This window comes from Limulus polyphemus, unplaced genomic scaffold (genome assembly GCF_000517525.1).
Source record: "Limulus polyphemus unplaced genomic scaffold, Limulus_polyphemus-2.1.2 Scaffold82, whole genome shotgun sequence".
NCBI classification, from domain to species: Eukaryota; Metazoa; Arthropoda; class Merostomata; order Xiphosura; family Limulidae; genus Limulus; species Limulus polyphemus.
Window position 1 is genome coordinate 1,119,285 of NW_013665692.1, and position 27,483 is coordinate 1,146,767.

The 27,483-nt window shown below is 32.3% G+C and overlaps 1 protein-coding gene across 1 annotated transcript in view; it reads right to left on the reverse strand.

Annotated features, from left to right (window-relative positions):
• Window positions 1–517: 517 nt before the first annotated feature.
• LOC106467686 overlaps window positions 518–27,483 on the reverse strand; it is a 39,216-nt gene continuing 12,250 nt past the window's right edge. The window contains exons 3-4 of the mRNA XM_013928065.2: window positions 9,292–9,606; window positions 518–1,815 (exon numbers count right to left, since the gene is read on the reverse strand). Coding sequence (XP_013783519.1) covers window positions 1,700–1,815; window positions 9,292–9,606 — 431 coding nt within the window. The 3' untranslated portion in view covers window positions 518–1,699. The remainder of the gene's footprint in view (window positions 1,816–9,291; window positions 9,607–27,483) is intronic.

Consider the following 27,483-nt stretch of genomic DNA (forward strand, 5'->3'; position numbering starts at 1 on the left):
AAATGAACCAAAGTTTTCTTCCAATTAGCGATAAGTACAACCAAAATGAAATTTGCTTTGTTGAAGCTTCTCAAAATAGGTGAGTTGTAATACGCCACGTTCATTGTTCCGTTTTTTATTTATTTATATGATCCAAATATAAAAAAATATTATTTGAAACACTTCAATAGTTATGAGCACAACAAATAAATTCTATAGAACTTTAAAAAAGGCTATTGAAATTTGTTTAATGTGAACATGTAAAGTTTTCCTTGCGATAGGGATTTATTGGAATTTTATGTACTGTACATGATTATCAAAAGTAAGTTCCTTCAGAAATTATGCATCATCTTCTTTTTTCTTTTGTAAAATTACAGAGAAATTTACAAGTGTGGATTTAGAATTTGAAGCTTGAAACGACAAAATGAATTTAAATGATGCAAGATATCAGTATGTAAGCTGTAACAAAGGAAAGACAAATCTATAATATCATAACAGTTTAGAATGTTTGAAAGCAACACTTTATTATGAACAGAAATAAAGTTGATTTTATACATTTTGAAGAAAATTATAAAGCATGTACAGAATGTTTCATAATGTACTGACAACAATTGGGTTCATTTTTTCGGAAAATTGTAAATTGTGTAATAAATTCAAATGTGCAGTAAATTTACTGTTGTTTAAATAGACAAAACTGTCATTGTAGTTTTATGACAATACAGTTATCAATACATGTTAGTAAAATGATACAGCTGGAACAGATACTTAGAAGAGTTAGAATATTTTAACAGTCACTTAAAACTTTATTTAGTAAATAACACTTTACATTTAAATTATAGTTAGTCAACTGATTTCAAACTAACAAACCGTTCTATAAAATAATTCCGAGTAATTTCTATTTTATAACAATAGAAATAGCAATCAATATCACGCTCCTCGGTTTCAGTCCTTGATTTTAGAAATGATTCCTGAAATACAGCGTGACTGCTTCAAACTTTCAACCAAATAAATACAAAATTATAAACAAGCCAGAAATTAATTAAGGTTACTTAAAAACTTAATGGAAACAGTATTCTTCGGTAACTTAATAAAAACAAAACGCGTAATCATCTCATATAAGTCGAAAGAGATTTGCTGGGTAGACAAAAATCCTCAACGTATTAATGTAACTAGTCCCTACTGCATTTCTTTGTCATGTGAACTGTTCTCTTTCTAACGTTAGCCTCGAGCTTATTAGCAGATCTTAATTTCTTCCTTTATAGTCCCAGAGAAAACAATTACTAAGATGAAGAAATAGGTTTCTGTAAGAATGGCTGCTCATTTTAAGATTATCGAAAGGCAGGATATGAGATTATATTAACTGAAAGTTACACCACAAATCATACAAAACACTCCTCTCTCTTGTTTAAATTACATAAGCTAACTAGTGTACTAGTTTGTTTTCTTACGATAACATAAAAAAAATCATCAACGATTAATATTCCTTTCTTTAGTTGGGAAACACAATACACAGTTCACACAACTATTCCTTTTTATAGTCCATGACTAGAACAACAATATTTTTTAGTATATGTGTAGATATTTTGTTTTTGAATATCTGCAGAACTTCAGTTTTAAATTTTAACCAATTATGTATATATATATATATATTCACATATTACTACATGGAAACTCGCCATCAAAATCACATACAAACATCCACACTCTTCATGTTTATACATTAGGAGAAAACTTTTTGTTGTAGTGTGCGACAACTGGAAAAAATTGCAAGTATTTGGAAAACCAAAACTTTGAAGTCGATCGTTGCCAATCTTGAAGCTTTGCTGGAAAGTTCATCTGAAATAAAAACACAGTATACAAAAAGAAAAATTACTTAAAGTTCTGCATTACTATTTTCACGTATTTATGTAACTTTTTCATATATATAAAAAAATATTTATTTCGACTAACAATCGCCATACAAATAATACAACATACTGTTTTGTTTATTTGTTTGAAGTTAAGCACAAAGCTACACAATGGGCTATCTGTGCTCTGCCCACCACGGTTATCGAAACTCGTTTTCTAGCACTGTAAGTCCGCAGACACACAGCTGGGACACAGGGTGGGGGCTACAACATACCATAGTTTTCTTATAACGAAGTCACTTTGATCTAAATATGTCCAATCAAACTATTAAAAAAAAGCTTCCAGTAGAAAAGATATTTTATTGGAGAAGTATAGAAAAACAATTTATTCTGTGGACTGAAAACCAAGTGATAAGAATTACTTAGTAGCCAGTATTGCCAATTAACCTAACCATCAAGTAAATGGAACTAAACATTACAGAGTTTGTCATAAATTTGTTATTTAATAATTTAGAGAATTTTGCTACATAGATAAAGTTAAACTTATCATAAATAATACATGTCAATACGGTTATAAGGAAATAGCGCAATGAAAATAGACCTTCCACAGAGAAGTCATGTAAGTAATTTCACTTCATTGAACCGAAATCAACTGTTTAATTCAGAAAAAACAATAAAATCATCTTTGAAATGACTACTTTTTTTTTAAAGACGAAACAAAGTAAAAAAAAGAGACACACACTACTGTCTGTCACTACTGTTAATAACTGTAACACCACATATGTTACTAATTCGTGTAAAGATTCTGATAAATGTAGGTCTGTGTGTAACTACTGTTAATAACTGTAACACCACATATGTTACTAATTCGTGTAAAGATTCTGATAAATGTAGGTCTGTGTGTAACTACTGTTAATAATAATTCAAACAATGTTCCTTTTCGTCGAATCATCAAACTGACGATCATAATTTTAAAATGTTTATATTCTTACTACCAACCTTATACTTACATGCTTAATCAAAGAACCACTACAGTCACTAGCTTTTATTGACAAACACCTCAAACATAGATTTACATACTAGCGATCCAGATTTCAAGATGATTAATTTGGACAGTTCAATTACTATACTTAAACGTTTGTAAACCGTTAACACTATTGTAAAACTCTTGCAGTCTTTGCCCGAAATATTTCGTTTTTCAAAGAAGTATTATACTAAGTGCGAAATATACCTTTAGACCTTGCGTAAATTTTTATAAAGTTTCGAAAGCAAATAAGCAGCTCATTCTCCATTCATTGACATGTACAAAGTCATTTTTACTGCCTATCTCATAAATATTTTGCTTATCTGGCGAAATAGATAGTGAAAATAAAATCGTCATATAAGTAAATATTACTTAATTTCATTAATATCTCTTTAAATTACTCTCACTCAAGAAAATACTTGTGTAAAGAATATTTGCTGGTGAACTGGTTGTTCAGCATAGTGTGTTCTAAATTACCTTACGAATTACAAAAGGAGACATTTCTTGTACTCAATGGCAGTGGAAAACAAAATAATATGGATCAGTTTAGATCAGCATGACCCCCCCCCCCGAAAGAAACCAGCAACAAGACGTAGCCCAGCCGTGATAAGCAAACTATAACGTCTTGCTAAAGGTAAAAATGCACGAACACAATAATCAGTGGTAATGTGAGACAGCAAATTATTTTTTTCATGGTTATGGTTGTGTTTATCGTTCATTTATTATTTCCTTCTATCGTTTAGTTTATCCAAGAATTTGTAGTTGCAATAAACCGCTAATTCACCTTCTAGCTAATCATTCATATTTATGTATGACATCAGCTTCTCTAGCGGTGACGTACAGATACTATTAATGTAACAGAAGGTTATGTAAATTTATGATCATATGAGGTGTACTCTCGTGATCTACTCAGTGAAAAATAGGCTGCTAGAAACTTTACTGAGAGAGAGAGAATTAGTAAAAGTCGTCGATGTCCAAAGCAACACTATCAAGTATAAACAAGAAAGGTCTCCGTCTGAAAAAGCAACAAAAGTCACGTGTACACAAGCTGCTTCCAGGACATATCAGTTCAACTGTCACGAAACCTAAAACAACTGGAAAATGAAATGGGTAATGTCTTAGCTAAAATGTTTACATACTGTACTATATTGATGTTATTGTATACATGCTAGGAGTAGTTATTGATTAAATGGCCTAGTAGAAATATGTACGAGTTGTTATTCTGGTCTGTATAAGTTGTTTTGAGCATTTGTTCGTCAAAACACACATAAGCACCTGTTTTGTATAAAATGATATGATTTTGGTATAATATTTTTCGAAACAGATCAATGCTTTGTCCAGATAATTTCTTTTTACTTAGTGTAGAGTCATATTTCGTCACGTGCCAGAAGTTATAGGGCGTTAAATTGTTCGACTGTCCAGAAATTGTATGAAGCAAACGGACATTTTGGTAACATTAGGCACCCCCATTTTATTACATCCAAAATCCTGAAACATCATCGGACGACATGAAACGTTTTTCCAGGAAAGTCTACTGGTAGGCGCCGATAAACTACTGCCCGAGATGACCATGTTTTAATCAGGTTAACATGTCCTGGTCGAAAGAAGTTTTGCAACACCTTACGACAAGAATGGTATGAACACATTCATTCCAGAGTATCTAGAAGAATAGTGAATAGGACATTGATAAAACAAGGTTATTTTTCGAAATGGGTCTATCTGCAAACCGATATTAACCAGAATTCACTACCGTCATCGTGTTACTTAGGCAAGACATCATGCCAGCTTATAGTAAAGATACTGGTGATATGTCATGTTTTCAAATGAGTCTTAAAGCTGATGGTAGGGCTCGTATTCGTTGTTTGCATGGAGAACAGATGAGGGTAAACTGGCTTGCCCACAGGGAACACACAGGAGGTTGTGTAGTACATGTTCGGGCAGCAATTCATCATGGTGTAAAAACTGCTTTTCATATCCTCCAAGGAAATGTCAATGGCGTCTTCTAAAGGCATCACATGGAGACGATATTTCTGCCATATTCCAGGGCAAGGTTTGGCAATAAATTTATGTTCCAGGGTGACAATGCCACTGCCCCTAGTGCGCGTATTGTACAGGATTATCTCGACCAGGAGGACGCTACAAGATTGCCATGGCCAGCAAAGTCTCCATATTGTGATCCCATTGAGAATTGTTGGGCAGAAATGAGCCAGAAACCTGCTAACCACGACCTTAAAACAGCTACTGCACTGCTTTTTAGTGAGAAGTTTGGATGAAATCACGATGGATTACATCAATAACATCATCGACACCATGCCACATTGCCTCACTGAGATTATTAGAGTACGAGGAGGATCAACCAAGTACCGAACGTTTAATATGAAGTGATATAAGGTTACAGACACTATTAATAATACATTGATGTTATATTTTGTCATTACATATGTTTTCGTAAGATTTTGTTGTGATAGGTGGAATACTGAATTACATATCTATCTATGGGTGTCTGATAAAATTGTTTGCTGCCCTAATACATCGTTCATGATGTCCATAGAACCTGTCTCATTATACAAATTACATATAACATGCATTTTTCAGTTTGACAGCGTTATGTGTATTCCTTCATAATAATAATGATCTTATTTGTTCATAAAAACACGTAGGTGCTGCCTCTGGTAAGTTGTCCGGTATGTCTTCATATGGAATAGCATTACTACAGTCTTGGCAAGCGAACTGCTCTAAGAAACTATCGTCCTCATACATTAGATATATCGTGGAAAGCTTGCAAGGAAGATGATTGTGCTTTTGACAAGACGAAGTTTTTGCAATATAACTACGCTGCAGGGCTATTGTGAAGATGCATGGTAATAAAATAGAGCATGACGTGACGTGGCCAAAAGGACTGTAACGATTTGGCGAGGGCCCAAAACCGTTTTAATATAATGTAGTCAACATCTGTAGTTATGACCAGAAAATCATATGCTTCAGCACAAAACATTGATATGATTCGACGAGTAGGCCTACATATAAAATGTATTGTGGCCACCAAAAACATATTCAGTTTATAACTTCAAAATTTATCTACTTATTCCTAATAAATGGGATTAAAAGGGAATTGATCCTTAAAAAGAGTTGATTTACAGTTGTCAGTGTATGTTATTAGTCTGATGTTTTCATTGTAGTTTATTTTTGAACAAGTAGGAGAAATTAGGTGTAAGGTTTTGATTACATAAGAGGCTGACCAGATAAGAATGTACACTTAATCAGGGGAATTTCAATTCTAGTTTGATATATATATTTTTGAGCTATATAATAGAAATTCATTTTGTGTTATTAATTTTCATACATCTGAGTTTAGTCCAAATTTATTAGGTAAATTCAATTTCTTAATATAAGTTCAGGTTATCATTTCATAGGCGCCTGTAGCAACGTTTCAGCATTTCATATATCTTAAATTGACTTCATTAAGTTTTGCCGTTCAAGCCAATGTAACCAGTTGCATGTGTAAAATATTTTAGACTATGATCAAAACAGCATTCACACTGAAATTAACTGATGGTTTTGTGTAATTTCTAGGATGTTCTTCAGAGTTTTAAGGTAAAAGCGTGTACCTGTACAAATGTGACTTCACTTACTTGAGAGTTAAATCCTTTATTATTCTTGCATGTTACTTTGTTGCAAGTCATAGTCACTGTCTTTTGAATTAATACAAGTCTTTTAATTCTTTCTGATTTTTTTGCATTAACTTTTATTTGAAACCCTTACTTAACATTCATTGTATTCATGTCATTTTGCTTATTTTCCAACAAATTCTCTTTTGTTCAATTATTACATTTGCGATTTTGTATGATTTTTTGACTGCCTAATCTTCCGATTTAAGTAACTCATGACAAAACAACATTTAAGATTAGTTAAAAGTTAATATGCATATCAATAATGCGATTCTCTGGGTAGATACTAATATCAGTCAAAAGGAAAATGTTTGTTTTTGTTTTTTGAATTTCGCGCAAAGCTACACGAGGGCTATCTGCTCTAGCCGTCCCTAATTTAGCAGTGTAAGACTAGAGGGAAGGCAGCTAGTCATCACCCACCACCAACTCTTGGGCTACTCTTTTACCAACGAATAGTGGGATTGACCGTCACGTTATAACGCTCCCACGGCTAAAAGGGCGAGCATGTTTGGTGGGATGGGGATTCGAACCCTCAAAAGGAAAAAAAAAGGAAAAACATTTAAAAATAAAATGTGTTTGTTGAAAGCACAGTTTTTGTAACGCCACTCTTTTATCACAAAGATCAAATCTACTAATCATTGCAAGTTTAAAATATTACTGCAAACAAAAATATTATAGAAAATAAATAAATAAATGGTCGACAATTCGTCGTGAAGTAAGAATTTAGGTGTTAAATATGTCGCTTGTAGTGTCACGGCTTACCTCTGCCGCAATACGTCACTAGTTTAGCTGTTTGTTTGTTTGTAATTAAGCACAAAGCTACACAATGGGCTATCTGTGCTCTACCCACCATGGGTATCTAAACCCGGATTTTAGAGCTGTAAGTCCGCAGACATACAACTGTGCCACTGGGTGGGGCACTGCTTTAGCAATACATATGTTTCATGTGAACTAGCACTAACCCTCTGTACATATGTGTTAAATTAAAATGCGTGAACAAATGTTAAATTTATTTACGAATGACGAAAGTAATAGTAAACATCTGCACTAGGTTGTTTTCCTATGACTACATTTTAACATTTTATTGGAATTATTTTAATTACTGTAACAATGGAAATATTAACATAAACGAAATTTTGTTTTTCTCTTTGTTTAGTCTTAAGCAAAAAGCTATACAATTGGCTATCTGCGATGTGTTCACCACTGGTATCGAAACCCAATTTTTAACGTTATAAAAACCCCAACTTACCACTGAATCGCTTGAGGGGTAGGCAATATAAATGAATCACATAAAATACATAAAAGGGGACATGTAATGTTGAGAAATAATTACTATAAAAACAAAAATTGTCACCCGGTGGGTCAGCAGTGCGTTTATGGACTTAAAAGGCTAAAGTCTGGGAATCGGTTGGCAGAGCATAGATATCAATTATTTAGCTTTCCATTAAAAGACACAAACCAAAGTAAAACTCTGAGATACACATTTTACAATCGTAATATATTTGGTAAAATAAAGTATTCGAATATAATTAAGTTTCTAATTTGATTTTGGGCTACCTCTAATGAAATCACGAGAAATATTATTTTCACAAACTGGGAACGTACTGAATAACTTAGGTGCAAATTCTGCATTTTTAATCTCTCTATTAAAGAGCCCATTTGGAGGCATCTAATTTTCTAACTTTATTTATGGCTACCTCTGATGAATTAGAAATAAATATATATATATATATATATATATATTTCTAAACTAGCAACATATAGAACGGATTCAATTAAATATACAAAATCCATGCAGTTAAACAAGTATACAATTTAACTCCTTCATTTTTTTACTATAATCTTTATACAATACCTCGTTCAGAAAAATACGTATAAATTCGAAGCTCTTAGTTTACAGCAAATTTGTTATTGGTATGAATAAACAGTTCATAAGTCTTGTAAAATAAATACCTAATCATTTTGAGCCCTTATGCAGAAGTGAAAAGATCATTTTAATTCAAATTTATCCAAAGAAAAAAGCGTATAGCCCAAAATATGAATTATATCTTTCAACTTTTCCATTTTTATCTAATTTCCAACGGTTAAACCGATGCAATTTTACATATTCAAACCAAAAATATTTTACAATGAAAGTGTTAAATTTACGTTACTTGATACAATATAAGAATAGTTAAGTTAAGAGGCATTAAAGTTGATACATAAAAAGTACAAGGTTTATATTTTATAAAAGAATCAGTTATAGCACTGCAAAAACAAGACTTAGCCAGATAGCACATAATATAAAATACACAGAATACAGAGTGGTTAAACTAACGTTACGATATATGAAAAACGAAAGAAAGTTTAGAAAAATTGAAACTTTAAACAACACCTCTGCGTTTGTTTGTAGGCTGAACAAAAACAAAACCTAAGAAGAAGTTTCATATCATATACCATTAAGCCCGGAAATCCATACCGGAGCTTATCTTCCAGGCAAGATCAAAAGGACTTAACAAATATTGTTGCTTCATGACTACCTCGTTGGGACTAATTACAAATGTCATTGAATCATGAAATAAAAACTTCAAATTGTAGAGATGTTGATATCTTTCACGATAGTTGTCCCAACTTAAAAGAACATTAATGTATAAAAACATTCCAAAATTTAACAAATGACGTAGCTGATTCATCACACTAATAAATAAATATAAACGCACAAAAACTATAGTAAACAAATACACAGAAACTGCAACAGGTTATTAATTGTTTTTAATACAAAAAGTAAGCTTACCTGGGTAATAAAAAAGTCTTCTTTCTCTCAGAAATTTTGTTCCGTTAATAGTAAGTACGCATTCAAATATCGTAGGCTCATTACGAGACAACGTGTTTATATTTAGAGATTTCATAACAGTGACATTATAACCATTATAGGGATCATGAGCAATCATCTGGACCACAACTGCTGCCAGATCCTGCAACTTCTCTGTAGAAGTCAGCTTGTACAACTTCAGTTCTGGATCTGGAAAAACTCCTTTAGCTTCGCACTGCAGCCGAAGGTCATCGTTTTTTTCGTAGCTCAACGTGAAAATAAATTCTTTCGGAGGTGCTATAAAAAAGTATAGATGAAACAGATAATAATTTTAAAATATAGCTTGTTTATTTCTTGAAAATAAATTAGAAAGCATTATACTTGCTTATTTAATATAATACTTAGATTCAACTAAACTATTTCTATAGAGAGGAACACACGTTTTATCTAGATTATATTTGCAAATTTGCATGTGCATCTTATTTTGAACTTCTATTTTATTGATTAAAATGATTATGTAAAATAAATTTCATCATATGAAAGGAATTTAAGAAGTCAAAGTAAAATTGTATTTTGTAGGCAGAGTTTAGAATTGTTGACTGACAAACAGTTCTGTATATAAAAATACAGTACTGAATGTTGTGATTGCTATGACAGAATGCTGGTTAGAAAGATCGATGATATACGGATTTTAACAATTCAATCGAAGAGACTGTTAATACATGGAATTTATTAAAGTTAATTGAAGACAGAGATTGTTTGTATATAAACTTATTAGTGTATTGGTTCAATATATTGTTGGTACACAGAGTTTATTAGTAGTTATTGGAGATGATTAGCATACGGACCTTATTAGGGTTAGTGGAAAAATAATGTTGGTACATATATCTGAATAGGGAACGTCTGCTATACAGAATAAGAACATTTTACTGTGTTTACAAAATATTTTAATTAGGTAACAGAAGAAGCCAATTTCTGTCAAAAGACAGTAGTTTATCCGCAGGTAACAAAATTGTAACAATATTTATCTACTAAAATAATAAATAACACACAACGTTAAAATAGGTACACAATTAAAAAAAGTTTAAGTAAGGCCAATTCATGCCCACTAAAGTTGACCCTACATGTTTCGACGTTGCACCTATTTTAACGTTGTGTGGTATTTATTATTTTTACATTAAACACAAGTGCCAAGAAATAATACTCAATGTTTCCTTATAAAATATGTTTTAGAGTTCAAAGACAGACATCCATTATTGGTCAATTATATATTGTTTAATTGTTCCTTTTAAGGAATCTGTTTCTGGTGACAAACAAATATGTTAAAGACAATAATAAGTCCTCTGTTGATCAACTATATTATTTAATTGATCCTTTTTAAGCATCTATTTCTGCTGACAATCAAAAATGTCAAAAACAACGATGAAGTCCTTTCAATTTGTTCTGAACCTTTTTATTTAGGTTGCCCTCCGTGGGTCAGCAGTAGCTTACGGATTTACAACGCTAAGATTCGGTGAACAGAGCCCACGTAGCTCATTATAAAGCTTTGCACTAAGAAAACAACATCCTTTTGGTAAGCGCAGTTTCAAGATGTATTACAGAGAGTAAAACTTCGTACAAGCTTGTTTAGTGTATCTGATGTTGATCAAAGCTTACTGAATACAGGTTTTTTATGGTTATAGGGTTTTTATCATTTTTTATAAAGACTCCTTGAACCTACGTGTTTTTCTGACATCATGAATGAATTCAGGTTTAACATGAATATCATTTCATTGTTCTTATTCATTTAATCATTAGATATTATGCAACAAGATTAAGGGATAAATATTGATACTGTAATTGGACAACTAATTACACTACTTACAGATGTATTTCAACTATCAATTATGAGAAAAACCTCATTAATATATTGTTTCACAAATAAATTTGTGCTGAGTAAATAATAAAAATATCAGTGATTTTGTATAACTTAATAACATTAATAAATCAGGTAAGATAACTATATATGTAAATAGATAAAATAAGAAAACCCAATATCTTCAATTCCTTCGGAAAATAAACTAATCCACTTATGAATTAAAACAATCGTTATGGCATAGAGCTTATCAGCTCTGATTGAAAAGACTGATGGCATGCAGACTTTAGAAATCCATCTGAGGAATCTGTGTGTCTAGAGCTTACTAATATCAATCGAAAAGGCTAGCATAGAATATTCATGCTCCGTTACGTGGTTCAAAGACTTCCTCATAACTCGTAAAAAGCTCCAACGTACCGATTAAACTCCTTTATTATCCCCATTTACTGCTATTCTTACCCTAATATGGTTCTGTTACACAAAACAAATCCCTTTAGGACACCCTACTGTGGTGTCTGAGTACATTTTCCACATTTAGTACTGTTAACTTGTGAGTGGAGTATGAACACAGTTTGAAACATGGCATCCTCCGTTTCCGAGGGAAGCCAGGAAAACAAAATACGATGTCATATTCGGGTTCAGCAACTCTGAAAACCAACTCCTAGTCCCCATCAGTCAAGGGCGACCTTCTGGGGGTGTTGCATGCTCATTGATATCCTCTATGTGGAGGAAAGCTACAACATATAAGTAACGTCAGCCATCGAACCATCCTGAGTACGCATCCAAGCTTGGTCTTGCTAACTCCAAAACTGTGGGAGGAGTTGCCACAAATACACAACGTGAATTAATATAGGATTGCCAACATATACATTTAGCAATGTAATTGAAGAGACTGTTTGTATACCAGTTTATCAATGAGTTTATTGATTGATTTTTGGCATACATTGTTTATTCTTACCGATTATAGAGATGGTTAGCACATAGAGCTCATCAGATTTAATGAAAAGTATTTGTGGAACATAAAACTGAGTAATTGAAAAGGATTTTTTTTTTTACACTGAGTGATTTGTTTGTTTGTTTGATTGAATTTATGCATAAAGCTACACAATGGGCCATCTGTGCTCTGCTCACCACGGGTATCGAAACCCGGTTTCTAGCGTTGTAAGTCCGTAGACATACCGCTGTGCCACAGAGGGGCACACTGGGTGAAAAAGATAGTATTGACAAAATAATATGATTAGTTCAAAGAGAAAAACAAATTAAGCTGTTTTCAGCAAAAAGTTCGTGGTTCACGCGTATGTTAAAACAAAAAGATCATATTTATATTAAAAGCAAATATAATTCCTTTAAGCGAGCTCAGTATTGTGATATAACACAAATAGTACGATGAAAGGCTTCTTGTTTTGTAATTTGACGTTGGATAATAATATTTCTTTTTAAAGAATAGTTACAATATAGCTTAATGCAATAGATTAATTTAGTGCTGGTGACGTACAAAGAAAAACAGCTTTGAATAAAAATAAAATAGCTGTAATACACCTTGTTAGAAAATTTAACTTAGAAGTTCGAAAAAGTTACCTGATTAATTATATAGGGTGTCAACAAATATATTTATTTACACGTTCAAGTACACTACAAAGTTTAAACATTTTTCATTTTTAACTAAGTAATTAATCAACTACAGTCTAAAATTGTATTGGAAGGATTACTTTTAAAATGAAAGTGTTTTCATAGTTTTTCATTTACTTAAGCAATATGTTGATATGAGCAATAGGTCTGACTACGTCTGCACATACTTATTTTGTATTTGGCATTATTTATTATTTGTTGAAGAAATATCTAAGGGCCCCTTCTAAAATAATGGCCTTCATATTAAAAATATATTATTTTTATACGTATTGGAGTCGGAAATGACTTGAAAAAGAAAAAGCTAAGTTTTGTCAATCATAAGCTCAAAAAAGTTCATAGCTTATTTTGACGGAAGATCCGGCTTGATTGAATTACATCAGGGATGACGTTTTAATGCCCGGAGACAGTCATTCTGTTACAAATATGTTATTAGCCAATTACTACCAATAAATAACTAAATAAATAGAATTGACCGTAGTATCAAAATATATGTGTTTGTTTGTTTATTCTAGAGCAAAGCTACACTAGGTTATCTGCTGTGTCCACCGCGGAGAATCGAATCTCGGATTTTAACATTTTAAGTTCTCAGACTTACCGCTGTCCCATCGGGTGATTGAAAACAACAACAACTAAACAATATTTGTTTATACTTAATGAATAAAGTAATTGCTAAATAGTTAGATAAAATACATGTATACTGTGGTGACTGGCCAATATTTATTGCTAGATTGTATAGTTACATAAGTAAGAACAATCTCAAATCGACAAATGGGAAGTAAAATCCAAAGACATATAATGTTTAGAATCTCATCTCAGATTTACAATGTTTCAACCAAAGAACTAAATCCTTTCTGTCTGTCGTTTTTAAAAGAATACGATACAATATTTGTTAACTAAGTGAGATCAAAACCACTGGCTGTTCTTTGTAGATATTAATGAAAAGCTGAATCCCAGTATTGTGAATCCCCTTTAAATAATCGTAGCAATGGTGAAACAACGTGTGTGTGTGTTTTAATTTCGACTAATAACTCATATAGTAAAATTTGTCGATCCCTTAAAATATTTACTTCTCTAATATTATTCCTTAGTTAAAACCCCATCAGTCGTAAAAATAAGACAAATATTTCAATCTATGATAATATAGTCTTGGCCATAATGTTTACATATTTTGTAACAAATAAGTTCATTATTATCAAAAATGGAATACAAATAAACTAAGCGCAGTTCAAAGTAGGAAGTGCATGTTATATTAAACATCTACATATGTAATTTGTATAATGAGACACGTTCTGTGGACATTATGAACGATTTACTAGAACAGCAAGCAATTTCATCAGACACCTGTAAAAAGATGTGTTATTCAGCATTTCACCTATCACAACAAAACCTTACCAAACATATGTAATGACAAAATATAGCGTCATATTATTATTAATAGCATCTGTAACCTTATATCAGTTCATATTAAACATTCGGTACTTGGTTGGTCCTCCTCGTACTCTAATAACCTTAGCGAGGCAACGTGGCATGCTGTCGATGAGGTAATTGATATAATTCACCATGATTTAATCTCCATTTGTCACTATAAGGCGCTGTAACGCAGCTACAATAGTTGGTTTTCGGTCGTGATTTGCAGTTTTCCGGTTCAGTTCTGCCCAACAGTTATTATTGGGATTACAATCTGGAGGCTTTGCTGGCCATGACAATCTTGTAACGTCCTCCTGGTCAAGATAATCTTGTACAATACGCACACATTGTCATCCTGGAACACAAATGTATTGCAAAACCTTGCCCTAGCATATGGTAGAAATATCGTCTCTATGTGATGCCTTTAGAAGGCGCAATTGACGTTGCCTTGGAGGATATGAAGTGCAATTTTTCCACCATGATGGGCATTATATTGTCCTAAAAGTTCAGTTTTTTAAATTAATAAATTCACCGTCTACTTGTAATTATTCGTTCTTTGTGACTCATGTATATTTATCGTTTGAGTGTTGTCATAATTATGACAGTTTGTGATGAAAACCATATACCACTTCGAGCAAATACTGACGTGTAGACTAGAAAAAGTTTAAAACCCATATTATATATATAATATATATATGAAAATTAACTTTCAAAACAGAGTCTAAAAACTTCGAAATAAAAAATATTTTTCTCAGAATGTATTCAGTTGAAAGGTGAGTACATTAAATAAAGATACACATATATACATCAATACACGCATTATATATAATATTCTGAATAGTTCCTTACATCTTCAAAATAATAAATTGTGTTTTAATTTATTACGAATAATGATGTGTCCTTTTGGTCTTGTCTCTTAGCGGATATCAAAACTAATATGCTAAAAATATTAATTTTCTTCGGTGATGTTGAAATAATCGTAGTTATTCCTAATATTCTGATTGTTTATTCTAGAGAAACAAGTGTTGGAGTTTATTTATATTTCTATGTTTACAATACTGTTAGTCGACTGTGTTGCAAGAAAATACGAAAGTGAATGACAAGGAAATATTAGATATCAAGACAACACCTTTGTCACATATTGTGCCAACTATATATATATATATACTCATACACAAAAGAAGGCCAACAACCAAGATGTGAGTTTCGAGATACGGCGACAAACTGAATTCCCAACTCGTTCAACAGTTATGCTTTCAGATGAGTAACTTTTGATTTTGTTACCTAGAAGTCCATCAAATCAGTTATATTTTTCAGTGCACAAAATCATTCTTCTTACTGCGTAGAGATGTATAGACTTGCAATAAAAGGGAAAAAATTATGTTATAGTGTCAATATGAGAAGTCATAAGCCGTACATTTATTTCAAAATAAATAAAAAATAAATATTCAGTCCAAATGGAAGAGGTGTGTTGTGCTTAGAGCCAAATGTATGAAAGTGGCAAGGAATAACAAACGATAAACCCCTACAACATTTTTTTATGTAATAGGTGGCGACACAGCTGCTCAGCTAGTTGAAATCAGTGTATGTTTTTTGTTTTAGCAAACCTACATCGAGCTATCTGCTATGTCCACACCGAGGGGGAATCGAACCCCTGATTTAAGCGCTGTCCCACCGGCGGACTAGTTGAAGTTCACATCCGAATTCGAGGAAAACGATTCTTTTCCTTTCCTAGACGTCAGGATTACCAAATAAGGTAAACACATTTCTACCTCTGTTTATCACAAAATAACTTTTATTGGCCTCTACACCAATTTCAATAGTTTTATCCCAAAATTCTTCAAACGTAATCTGGTTATATCATTGTTGAACCGAATTTTTAATCTTTGTTTTAATTATTTTATTTTACACGAAGAAATTACCCTTCTACATAAACACATGTTAAATAATGGCTATCCGATTGATTTTCTAACGAAGATTACACGCAATTTCCTAAACAACAAAATCCAACCACCAGCCAATGTACACACTGTTCCCAAATTTCCCTTCATTATCTCCCTTCCTTTTATGGGTTCGCAATCCCTACCAATTAAAAAACAGCTCTCTTCCCTAATAAAAAACTTCTATCCTCAAATTCAGCTTAGAATAATATACAGATCTACCCTCCGCATTAAGCATTTATTTCGATACAAAGATCAAGTAACTAAAATTCTACGTTCATGGCTCGTGTATAAATATACGTGTAGTGACTGTAAAATCACGTACTTTGGCAAAACGAAACGCCATTTAAAAATAGAGTCTGTGAACATTTAGGAGTATATAACAGAACCAACCATCCACTACTTAAACCCAGCCACTCATCCATTCGTTCACATTCTGAAAACACAGGTCACAATATTTCATTTATCGATTTCTCTATCATCATCAGAGGATCTTCAAACCTTGGCCTCAACATTAGAGAAAGTCTACTCGTAGTTAAAGACCGCCGAACCCTTAACGACTCACAAAGTTCTTTAGATCTAAAATTGTCTTAAATGTTCACACTTAACTCAGCTGTTGTGTAATATATATATAAACATTGTTTCATCCGTCCATATACCGCTTTTCTTAATAACTAAATAAACTAATGATTATGTTATTATATCATAATTTTAGTAATAACTATTTTTGTAACACAATTTTCAGATTTCACAGAAAATGGAATAAGTTATTCCGAAACGTTCGAACCTTGTAAAAAAGAGTTTTATGTTTTTTCAACCGTCTTCATCTTCATTATTAAACTCCGGTTTCCCCATCATGAATCCATTGCTAGCGTTATCAACAGAGTTTGTAGGAACAAATAATATATATTAGGAATTAATGAGTCTGTCAAGTGTAATCAAATTTATTCGAACAAAAACATTTTTGGAAGAAATAAAACCGGCAGGATTAATAATAAATATTTATTAAATCCTTCTGCAATGACTATTACAATTGTTAACTTCTTACCTAATAAATGGAATCGGTGTGTACAAGTTGATTAATGATACATGCAATTTCACAAAAGTGCTGGTCTTAGCATCTTATGTTTATATGAATTTGCAAAGAAAACCAACGTTTTTAATTTGTTTAGATAATCTTTACAAACATACTGTTTCACGGTGGTACAGTGGTAAGTCTCAGGACTTACAATGATAAAATCCGGTGTTCGAATCCTAGCGGTGGACACAATAGATAGTCCAATGTTTGCACACACACACAAATGTATTTCTGCTTATTGAAATATCTATATCTTGTTAATAAAAAATTTAGTTAGGCATACAGACAATTAAATATATTTTGAAAAACTGTTTAACAGAAAGTATTACTTAAATTTGTTATCCACTAAAATATCATTTGACCGTTTAGTATAAACGCGTGTTTCATTAACCATTATATAGCAAAATAAAACTGTTTAGATAAATATATAAGAGAGATATTTGTTTAGTGCATCGTTTATGGGAAACACCACTTTTGCAGCATTTGAGTTTGAATGCGCATTGCGCAAACCAGTAAACTGAAAATTTTATTTATAACATTCTTTATATGTTAAGGAAAAATCATTATTACAATATAATTGTATTATATGCAAGTTATACACCTGATGATCTGTCAATTGATCTAAAATGCCAAGGTTTTCTGATTCATTTACGATCATAAATGAACATGTGGCAGAGGTAGTTTTGTATCTTTTTCACTTAAATGTGTAGTACTGAAAAGGCTTAGTGGTTAGGGCAGTTGACTCGCAATCTACAGGCCATGGATTCAACTCCCAACAGGGAACATGTTCGCCCTTTCAACCGATGGAGCATAATGTGATTGTCAATCCAACCTCTCTTTAGTAGAGAGTATCCCAAAAGTGGAGGTGGTTGATGTTAACTAGCTGCCTTTCTTCTAGACTACATATCACTTCTCTACTAGGGACGGCTAGCGCAGTTAGCTCTCGATTAACTTTGCGCGAAATTCAAGAAACAAACAAATACTTTCATATGAAATATGGTCACCACGAACAGCAAGGGCACCCGACACCGAAATTACGTGTTAAAATAAAAGTACTGATAATAGTACTTTGGTATCTGCTGAAAGAAAGAAACAAACCTAAAACTAAAATTATATGCTTATAAATGTAATTGATCATGGCGACGTTCCGTGCTAAACTGGGAATACAAGATTGTATGTAAATGTTTACCTTCAAATGAAATGGAAGATAAATGGAGCTTGTAGAATATATTCAGTGTAGCGATACCAGCCTTCACAAGCTCAACAACTACAGCTATTGCCGTGAAAGATAAAGAAAACAACAACAACAACGAAAATAGGAAAAACATATAAACTACCACGAAACTGAATATAAATTGAAAAATACAACAATTGTTGGAAAACCTTGAGTATACAAATAGCTTATTTAAACGCAAAAATAAATTTATAATTGATTTTAGTCGGAACTGAAAAGAATGAATTAAAAATATAAAGTTAAACACACACACACATCATTGTATGTATTTATTTAAGCAAACTTAATTACATAAAGAAGAATCTTTCATTTGTTCCGGTAGTTTGAAGAGTATGTAGTTTGACAATGATTTTAAGATCTAGACCTTATTTTTGCGGTAGGGGAACATATCAGAGTATAACCCATATATTATCAAATGAATGGCCTGAGGAATTAAAATTCTGAGAGAAAGGGCAGTTTTTATTGTTATTGTTCTTGACCTGTCGAAAATGTTCTCTGCGTAGAACAGCTAGTCTCAACGAGATTGCGATGGTGTACAAGCTGTCACGGCGTATACATTTGATACAATAAAATACCGTTTTAAAATACATGAGAATTGTGCCTTAATGTGTAAAGTTGATTTTATTGCATCAATGTACGTATTCACAAGTGACACACGCACGACGTGAATAGCGTCCAGTTCCAGTGTATTTGCATCAACATTCAGGTTTTGTTTTAATTTTGAGCTTACAAATCAAAGTTATAAAAGGAAAACACATTTATTTGTAACTCCAAGCTATTCACCGTGTTCTTATTTTTACTTTGTATGCTGTAATCGCTCCGCATATATCGCACTGAAATCTCATTTCATAGTAGATATTCCATATTTGTGTTCACATCGTTATCTGATGAAGCGAATGTTTGCTTTAATCGTCGTTATGATAAATTAAACGTAAAGTTTATAACTGTAAATTTAATAGATTTGTGCTACATTTACCTTTTGCTTAAAACACGCTAATAACCTTTTAAGAAATGTGTTTCAATTAATTACGGTTGGAGCAGGTGTTATCATTTTTAGATTAAACTCAAAGTTAATTGCACCAGTATATGGCAGCACAAAGAGTCCAAAATGTGTCGCTATAATATGCGACACTAATGATTCCATTTGGCAAGATGATAAAATCACGAACAGCGTTATATTTCCACCACCGTCATATGTGCCACGTTTCTGTATGAAAATGGAGTTGGGTCTGATTCTAGATTTTATTCCAAAAACTAATATACGCTCGTTGATTTGGTTGCAGAGTGAAACACGACTCATCAGTAAAATGAATATTGCTTCACAAGTCTTCGGTTCATTGGACGTGTTCTTGGTACCAAGTGAACTCACTGAACGCTTGCCACTAGCTTCATGAAGCCTAGATACTTGAATCGGGTATGGTATAGCGATTAGTATCTGGAGTTTAAATCTAAGGATTCATGATATTCGTGTCTCGTTACCTTAAGAAAACGCGTTTCGTAGGTGCACTATAATACTAGCCATAAACCCCTATATTCAGTCAGACACGAGTAGTCAAAGAATTAGCAATGAGAGCTGCTGATTAATATCTATGCGCAGATAGCTCTTTGTATAAATTCTAAAACAAATTAATAAATCAACTAATATTTTTTTTTACCTAAGGAGATGGCATCTTGTGGTATGAAACGTCTGATTCAGTAATATAGCAAATTTACTGAGATTGCTGCGAGTTATTACTGACAGGTAGCAGTCGTTTGTTTGTATTGTATCAAATGTTCTACTTTGTCCAAGTGACTAAGCTATTATAAAATATACTTGGAAGTAGTTCCCATTCTGTTAAGAACACTTGTAACTAATTTGAAGTAGCAGTCTGCTCCACTGTCCTGCTTGCATTCGTCTGATGGCTCTCCACAGTAAAACATCCTTCTTCCTTTTCCTGATGATGACAAAACCTTGTCGAAACGTTGTACATTTGCTGTTATGTTAAACTTATATTAAAGTTTTTCTTCATTACCCACTTGAAAATCCCTTAGCTTGGAATGATCTAACACTTAATTTGAACAAACACCACCTATTTTTAAGTCTTACCTAAGTTAATACACCCTTGGCACAGAAATGTCTGTTATCACGCCAAATGATTGTTATTTTTCCTGGTGATACATAACCTCCTAATACCAAGACGTTTGAACATTTATGCTAACAAATATACACCCAAATACAAATGCATAATGCTTTACATTTTACTACAAAGAAGGGAAAAATATTCAGCTGTGTAAGTCACCAGATGTTATCGTGTCACAGAAGTTTTATATTTACGCGTTGCTTTTATAAACCTCCAACTATCAGTTAGTTAAGGGTTTTTCTAAGAGTTAAGTTACGTGTTGTTAAACAAGACGAACGTTCGTCTTCTCTTGTACTTTGATATTTTTATATATTATAGTCTTCATACTTGTTATTGTTCAATTTAAGAAGTTAATAAGGATCGAAAACCTTTTGTTTTCTTCAATGACGAATCTATCTTAACAACTTGACGTCTTTCAGTATTTCATTGTTTTTTCTCCAATACAAACTGCTGTACACTTCGAGATATAGAATTACGTTTAAAATCTCTTTTATCATGTGATACTTGTTTCTTTGAGAAACCCATTATTTTTATTTTGATGTCATTCACTGATATCTCTGAAAATCGACATTTGACCCATAACCGGCCCATTGAGAAATCTTAGCAATTTTTTGGCTACGTTTAATATATAGGTTATAGCTTTTCTAAGCTATCATCCACTTCGATTACACAGAAAAAGTCCACGACAACAATTCAAGTTTCTCCAGGATTCTGGCACTTTCAATTAAGGAATCTATATATATATCAAAATCTGTTTTGACATAATTTACACCATGACCAACATAGGACAGAAACTGTACACTGTATCGACTCTCAACAGCCAAGATAGACCAATGATAATCATATTCCCTCATTAAAATTTTGTTATTTTAGATGATGAAGTTACTCCAGTGAATGTTTGTTTGTACATTCTTCACCTAACTATTTTGTTATCAAATTATTATTAGGCATGTATAATACTCGTTGATATATCTGAAAATCGACATTTACTACGAGTATTTTAATTGTTCTTGATATGGGAGAAGGAAACTTATTTATTCATGATATGATTTGGTGAAAGTTTGTCAACTTATGTTTATCTTAATATTACATAAGCTCCTTCTCTGTCACACCTAGAACCGATGTGCCCAATCAGCATATTAAAAACACATTTCAACGAACTTAAGTATTCACTTTGTTGTGCCCTTAAATAAATAATTTTTGTTTTCATCGGAACGTAACAGGAATATTAATGGTTTAAAGTTCTGATGCAAAAGAATATAAATTTCGATGCTTTGACCTGAGATGACATTATAAGCCGAAGTACGTTACAATTCTGTTGAAACTGTCAGGATAAAAAACTATACATGTATAACGTCTAACTTTACAGGTTTTACAAGCAAACAAACTGTCGAGGAATAATTCAGAAATGAATAAAATGTTTTATAAGTCTTTAGTTAATTGCAATAACGACAGCGCCATACATTTACTGGCATTTTTTTTAATCATATGATGACCACAATAACTGATTTTGTTTTAAGTCTCGAAAAATGAAACGTTCGACAAATCTTCCTACATTTCCTCTCAAAAAACCGAGTTTCGATACCCCTGGTGGGCAGAGCACAGATAGCCCATTGTGTAGCTTTGTGCTTAACTACAAACAAACTATCAAACTTTTTGCCCACACTATTGTTTGGAACTACTAGCATCTTTACAAAATTAGTAAAAGATTACCAACACAATAAATCTTATTAAAGAAGTATTATAGTTATCACCTTATTTATACGAAGATCCCGCTGAGTTAGTAAAAATAGTGTCAATCATGATATTAAATTTACGTTCGCACATTTTAAAACTAAAAATACATTCTTACGCAGAAGCCTTTGCAATAAGTCTCAAAAATATGTTTTTTATTGTTTTGGATCCTGACAAAAATATATAAGAAGTTAATGTTTTTAGATTAGAAGTGCAATGAATCTCCACATGCTCTGCAGCAACCTGTTTCTAACACAGGTTTAATTTATCTGAAAAAGCGTATGAAAATTCTAAATGATAAAAATATTATGTAAAATAGAAGTAAACAGGAACACAAACTACAACAATGAAGAATTATTCAAGTTGATGGTTTTGAGCTCAACTGATAGCCTTATGTGATATTTGTGGCCATGTTTCACTGAATGTGAGAAAGAAAAACGTAACGAATAATCTTAATTCGTCCGCACACATGTTAATAACCTTCATAGTTACAATGTTAGCGGTAAACAAACTCACTTGAGATCTGGAGATGTTGCAGCTACATAGAATCTCTCAGTAAATAACAAAAGTTAGTTTTTACGAAACCTTATAAAATCAAAAAGCAGTTATACTTCACGAACAATATAAATAAAAAATAATTAAACTTACATTGGTACGCTTGTTACATTCAATAAAGACCCAATATAATCCATCACATTTTTAAAGTTAGTTACTCCACATACCGTGGTAACAAAGGTTTCTTCGTATTAAATGTTGCCTAATGTACCTGTTTTCAACTGCAGCTTGTTAACATAAGAGCATATATTCAGAAACATATTTATTTGACTGATGTCTACACCTACCCTAAAGAATGCAAAATTGACATGTATCAGACTTTAAGAAAGGTACTTAATTACCCACTAAACTCGTTGTATCTGAAGATTTTTTCTCTAGTACTTTTCACAGAATATCGTAGACTCTGAAACATTTAAAATATAACAATATGATTTAATTTTAATGTAATTACTAATACTTTTCTTTTAAATAATCTCGAAATTTATTCACATGTAAATTGTTCAAACCATTTCATCTATGATTTGTTCTAAGTACTTCATTTTAAGTTCATTGAAACTGGATTATAATAATCATAAATATCAATGTTTTATGTGTTATGTACTTTACAGGATCAATTTTAATTCATTTGTGGGTAACAGAAACAAAGTGAGAAATATTGCAATGTAAGCCATTAATCTTGAATGAATAAAAGATACAACGTAAAGCATTTTCAGGATATGAATTGTTTCTTTTGCAGAAGTTTGGTCAAGTTTAACAGCTGATTACATATTCACATTTGTTCATATTCTGTACTGTATCTCAGAAGCAATATGTGATACAAGTAGAATAGTTGCTTTGATTGTGGCATTAACAGAATACATTTATTAACATATATATACTAATGACATTTTGTACACAAAGTTGACAGCGGGAATGTAGTCCACTTAGTGTCTATCACAGATCAGGCTACTAGACATATATAAATAAAGTTCATTTGGAGAGAATACACAGGAAAGGAGCATAATTGGAAGGCAATTCAACTCTGCTGAAATGAGCAGTCGAGTAGACACAGAACCGGCCTAACACATTTCTCATTTGTCAAACTAATAAATACGCTAAAGACAAAAGTAATTTTGCACCTCTCGTATGGTGTTAGACATCTTAGACAGGTAGGACTTTAAAATGTTATGTTAGTGCAAATGGAATTGAAAGATGTTGATCTCATAGCCATAGAGAATGTTATCAATATTATACTATAAACGAAACCTTGATAATGTCACTGCAAGAAAGAAACACCCTTAAAACCTTATGATATGGCATTAGAGGAACTAGTGAAATACATATATGGCAATGTAATATGTGGTTTGGAAGTAATGAAATTGTCGGCTCTGAATGGTCACTAATCACTGAAAATAATTATAAGACACAAAGTTTAAATCACAGACTCCGAAAACAATTTCAAAAACGTCTTTCTTTCCAGATACAGGCACAAGTCAGATACGATATCCTCAATGAGTGCATCAAAAGAGCAGATTGACAAAGATGATGACATGCAAGCAATATCCTGGGAGATGATGATACCATGCCAATCTATCAGTATACAAATGTTATTCGCGTGTGAACTACTTGTTATTAAAGATAATTTGTTAAGTCCAGTACCAGTTCAAAATCTGAATGGTGATAATGACCAAGTGCCAGATGCATTACATAACTTCTTTGCATAAGTATCAACTAGTGACCTCGACGGAAACAACGAATCCTTGCTAACAAACGAAGATATATTCAAGCTTGATTTACAGAAGAATATTCTTTTCTTTGGACTAAACTATAAAATGGCAAGAGGGTGATTAAAACGTCCAGACTTGTGTAACTTACAATGACAGTGAGAAATGTTACTAGATCAGCCCAGATTCGTACCATACGTAATCATTTTTGTCACTGTATTTTGTACAATGAGTTCCTTCACCTGGAATCTACAATTTATCAAAATCTAACTAGATCAAAACAACATTATACTGATATCTAACACATTATTAATTTTCTGTTGGGATAATAATGATAGAAATAAAGATACAGCTTCTTACAGTGGAACAACTGAATTCACTAATGATATCATAGTTCACTCTTAAATATACACCTGTGAACATCCATTTGATTGGAAATCTAAAGATGATTAACAATGACTGACATTGATATAATCAAAGTTAAGCCTTTTACGGCTGCTCAGTGCACTGATTCTACTATTCTCGTGGCAAATCTAGACGGTTTCGGATCACACTCCATGCCAATTCACGAAGAAGATTTAAGCTGGTTTCTACTTAACCTACATGTAGAAATTATTTTTTATTCTGACTGAAGTTTATGGGTAAACAACTATGAATGGTTCAAGCTTTCCAGACCTTGTCACGTAATAATGACTGAGCAAACAATTACTTTGAACAATGTAAGTATCGCATTTTAATAAAAATCTATTAGATAAAGTTACTGAATGAAATAATAACTCCAGTAACAAATGAAGTTTAGCATAAAGTGATTCGTTTGCTTGTGTTAATATCGAAATGCTAAGAATGAAGTTCATTAAATACCAAACTGAAGAGAAATAATGTATCATTGTTACATATTATTAAGTACAGACAGGTTCTGCACGTTAGTATACAGAGCCCTCAATTGTCTACACCCTTTTGAAATGTTCACTAAGTATGGCAGATCGATTACATGAACATGATGCAGTATTGTTCTAAATAACGCAATATATACTAGTATATATATATATGCTAGCAGAATAGTAAATTAACAAACAACGATTTATAAGCATAATTATAATTATTTTATGTAGAAAAGACGGACCAATGTTCTTATGAAGCATATAATATGTTCTCTACATAAAATAATGTTCATTATGCTTATACATTGTTTTTTATTAATTTACTAAAGTAATTTATAACAAAGCTAAATATATCATATGGATAACATTATGGGAAACATTATGGTGACGGAGTCTTAGCTGACGTGCTAGTTGAATCTGGATTCATTGCTGCAGGTTCTCTAATAGGAGATTTCTCGAATAAACACTACAGTCGAACAATTAGAGCATTCAAGTTCTTTGTACTTTGAATGAACTGCGTTTGGTGCATTGGTTCAGTCAACATCTCATTCTGAGCTGTACTTAGGCCGAAACCATGAGTCATCTCACCTACCTCAAGCTTTAATTCTTTGAATTTTCTACAAGATATGCTACATTGGATATTTGCGTATGGTCATACAAACTGCTCCCATTAATTACCTGTATGTTGAATTGAAACAAGGAACTTTGAAAGCACACGGTCATTTGAACATAGGACAACTCACAATCAGTGCAATCACGAAAATGCATTTAGCCAAACTGCTGCTGATCAAAGGACTTAACAGACGATAAATTGTAACAAAAACACATCTGAAAGAATGCACAAAGAAAGTAATATCGAATGTTTACAGTGTAATCAAAAATGTGTTTACAAATAAGTACTCTTCTTAAAAGAATAGACAAATCCGTGTGAACATTCTGATGACCTCATTAGTTTTGCATTAGGAGTTGCAGTATTATATTCAATCTTCTTACAGCACACCAACAAGGAAAACGATCATGTTGGAATTTTTAGATGAAAGACTTAGTAAAAATGAAGTTGGATTCCATTCCACAATCAGGAAATTGAAATTCAATACTTTAAATAAAGGGAATAAAACCTTCTTAAGACAGGATGTGGTTAAAATAGACCTATTTGCTAAAAAAAATAATTTGCCAAGGATAGATAAATGGACCTCTGGGAGGTACTAATATTAGAGTTAGATTACTTACCATAGACCCTGGACCTTTATTTGTTAAGTCATGCGTAATATGGATGATATGGTTTCTTTTTGTTCAGTCATCAAGATACCAACTACATTCAATTAGTTTGCATTGAACAATTTTACAATTCTGAAAAGCCAGTGTGAAAAATAATTGCAAACTTCACAAGTATGTTTTGTTTCTAATCGTTATCTAAGCCTATTAATAAAAATTACGAAGTAAAGGAGCTGATCAGGAACACATTCTCTATGAGTTTATTTTACAAACAATTTTGTGGAATGACACATCTTCACAGAGAATGTGAGAATGCTCAATAGAGCAATCTAATTTACTGAGTAAAACTATTTTTTCATAAGTGTTGGATCTTAGTTTCACATGTTCCCTGATGAGGATGGCGCTATAAAATGTACACTGAGTGCACAACTATTAAAGAAAGAAAAGGTGGCTGATGTGAAAATTATTCTGTACATTAACCATGCTGTGCTGCTGTCCATAAAAATGAAAATATTGTTCCAGAAATCAGGGATGTAGACTTAGTAGACCTGGCATTTCATTGTTAAGCATAGATTTAGGGAGAACTGTTTATAGTCTCAGAAACACAAAACAAAAGGAATATCACAGATGTACAGTCTGGGCAAAAATGTTTACATATTGTGGGCTAAATAAGGTCATTATTATTAAGATGGAATACAAATATACTTAGTGCTGTCAATCTTAAAAAAGCATGTCATATTAAACATCTACATATGTAATTTATATAATGAGACAGATTCTATGGACATCATGAACGATTTATTAGAACAGCAAGCAATTTTAT